At 56.9% G+C, this 1,923-nt stretch overlaps 1 protein-coding gene across 1 annotated transcript; it reads left to right on the top strand.

The window, feature by feature from the left end:
* The first annotated feature begins 574 nt into the window (after positions 1-574).
* NEUROD2 (neuronal differentiation 2) lies at positions 575-1,633 on the top strand. Its single transcript, XM_044447115.1, has one exon. The coding sequence runs from the start codon at positions 575-577 to the stop codon at positions 1,631-1,633; it is 1,059 nt and encodes a 352-aa protein (XP_044303050.1).
* Positions 1,634-1,923: the final 290 nt, after the last annotated feature.

Below are 1,923 nucleotides of genomic sequence, written 5' to 3'. Positions count from 1 at the left end.
GATGCTCTGGGAGTCGCGGGATGCCAGAGCAACGAGCCCCCGTGTAAGACACGAGAGAAGAGATCCATTTGGTCCTAGTATGAAAAGCGAGGTACCCGTAAGGAAAGCTGCTCCTTGATCGAGAACGAATAGAGACTTTTGGAAGGGGCGGGAGCTGAAAGAATGCCTTTCTCCCTCTTCCCTCCCCCTTCCCACTTGGAAAAGCTACTTTGTGCGCGCCAGTGATAGGTGCAAAGCTCTCCATTTTTGGATGAGATGGGCCACCCCAGCAGTGCCTAGCACAGATCCGAAGAGTCGCTTCCTGCTCGGAAGCTGAAAACCCACGCAAGACTGGACGGCGTGAAGAACGGGTAGCTATCGGAGTGGTTGGCAAATTGCTCAGAACAGTGGCCTGATCGAGCGGGACGGCTCTTTGGGCAGGGTGCTGGTGCTTTCTGAAACAAACCGGTGTGATTATTTCTTGTTTCCATTCTTCTGTCCCCCCGCCCGCTCTGCCTGTGTGTGTGTGCCCCTCCCCTCCCCTCCCCTCCCCTCCCTCCTCCCTCCCCGCCCCCATGTCACCTCTCCAGCCACCATGTTGACGCGACTCTTCAGCGAGCCCAGCTTGATCCCAGAAGTTCAGAAGTTCTCCAGCTGGGCAGACGATTGCGAAGACGATGAGTCAAGCGACAAAGAGGAGGGCAAGGGCAAGAGCTGTCCCCTCCAGGATGAGCAGAACGACACGGAGGTGAAAGAGGAAAACGACTTAGGGGGCGATGAAGAGGAGGAAGAGGAGGAGGAGGAAGGGGCCGAGGAAGCGGAAGGAGATCGGCCTAAGAAACGGGGCCCCAAAAAGAGGAAAATGACCAAGGCCCGCCTGGAGCGCTCCAAGCTGAGGCGCCAGAAGGCCAACGCCAGGGAGAGAAACCGCATGCACGACCTCAACGCGGCCTTGGACAACCTGCGCAAGGTGGTTCCCTGCTACTCCAAGACTCAGAAGCTGTCCAAGATCGAGACGCTGAGGTTGGCTAAGAACTACATCTGGGCCCTGTCGGAGATCTTACGCTCGGGCAAGAGGCCGGACCTGGTCTCCTACGTGCAGACTTTGTGCAAAGGCTTGTCTCAGCCCACCACCAACTTGGTGGCCGGCTGCCTGCAGCTCAACTCGAGGAATTTCCTTACCGAGCAAGGCCAGGAGGCCGGGAGGTACCACGGGCCCAACTCCACCTTTGCCATGCACCCCTACACCTACCAGTGCTCGCGGATCTCGGGCGCGCAGTGCGCTTCCAGTACCATGGCTAGCTCCCACGCCTTGAGGACGCACGCCTACTGCGCCACCTACGAGTCCCTCTATGGGAACGCCTCGCCAGACTACAATAGTTCGGAATACGACGGGCCGCTGAGCCCTCCTTTGTGCGTTAACGGGAATTTTTCCCTCAAGCAAGACTCTTCCCCAGACCACGAGAAAAATTACCACTATTCTATGCACTACTCCGCCCTCCCAAGTTCCCGCCCGTCCGGGCACAATTTGGTGTTCGGGTCTTCTGGAATGCGCAGCGGCGTCCACTCGGAGAACGTTTTGCCTTATGAGATGCACCTCCACCACGACAGAGGTCCCATGTATGAGGAGCTCAATGCTTTTTTCCATAATTAACGCCTTCCCCTTGTCCCCACCCTCAGCCTTTGGCGCTGTGTTCCCCTTCCCCTTCTGGTTTCACGCGTAACTATGACCACCTGTAGATTTCCAGTGGATTGGATTGGGGAAGGCGGTGGCGGGGGGCGGGGGGGGTGACCTGATTGAAAGACAAAACAAAACAAAATCCTCGGCCTTCTCTGATTCCCCCTTCCCCCTCGCCTCCTCCCGAGAGCTGCAACTTTTAATTCAACTGTGAGCCACTTTCCCCCACAGAGTTAGAGAGAGAAGAATAACCTTTGCAATCAGTA

Source organism: Varanus komodoensis, unplaced genomic scaffold, assembly GCF_004798865.1.
Source record: "Varanus komodoensis strain SLA01 unplaced genomic scaffold, ASM479886v1 scaffold50, whole genome shotgun sequence".
In the NCBI taxonomy this organism is placed as follows: domain Eukaryota; kingdom Metazoa; phylum Chordata; class Lepidosauria; order Squamata; family Varanidae; genus Varanus; species Varanus komodoensis.
Note: the sequence above shows the minus strand (reverse complement) of the source record. Positions and strands in the feature narration are given on the sequence as shown.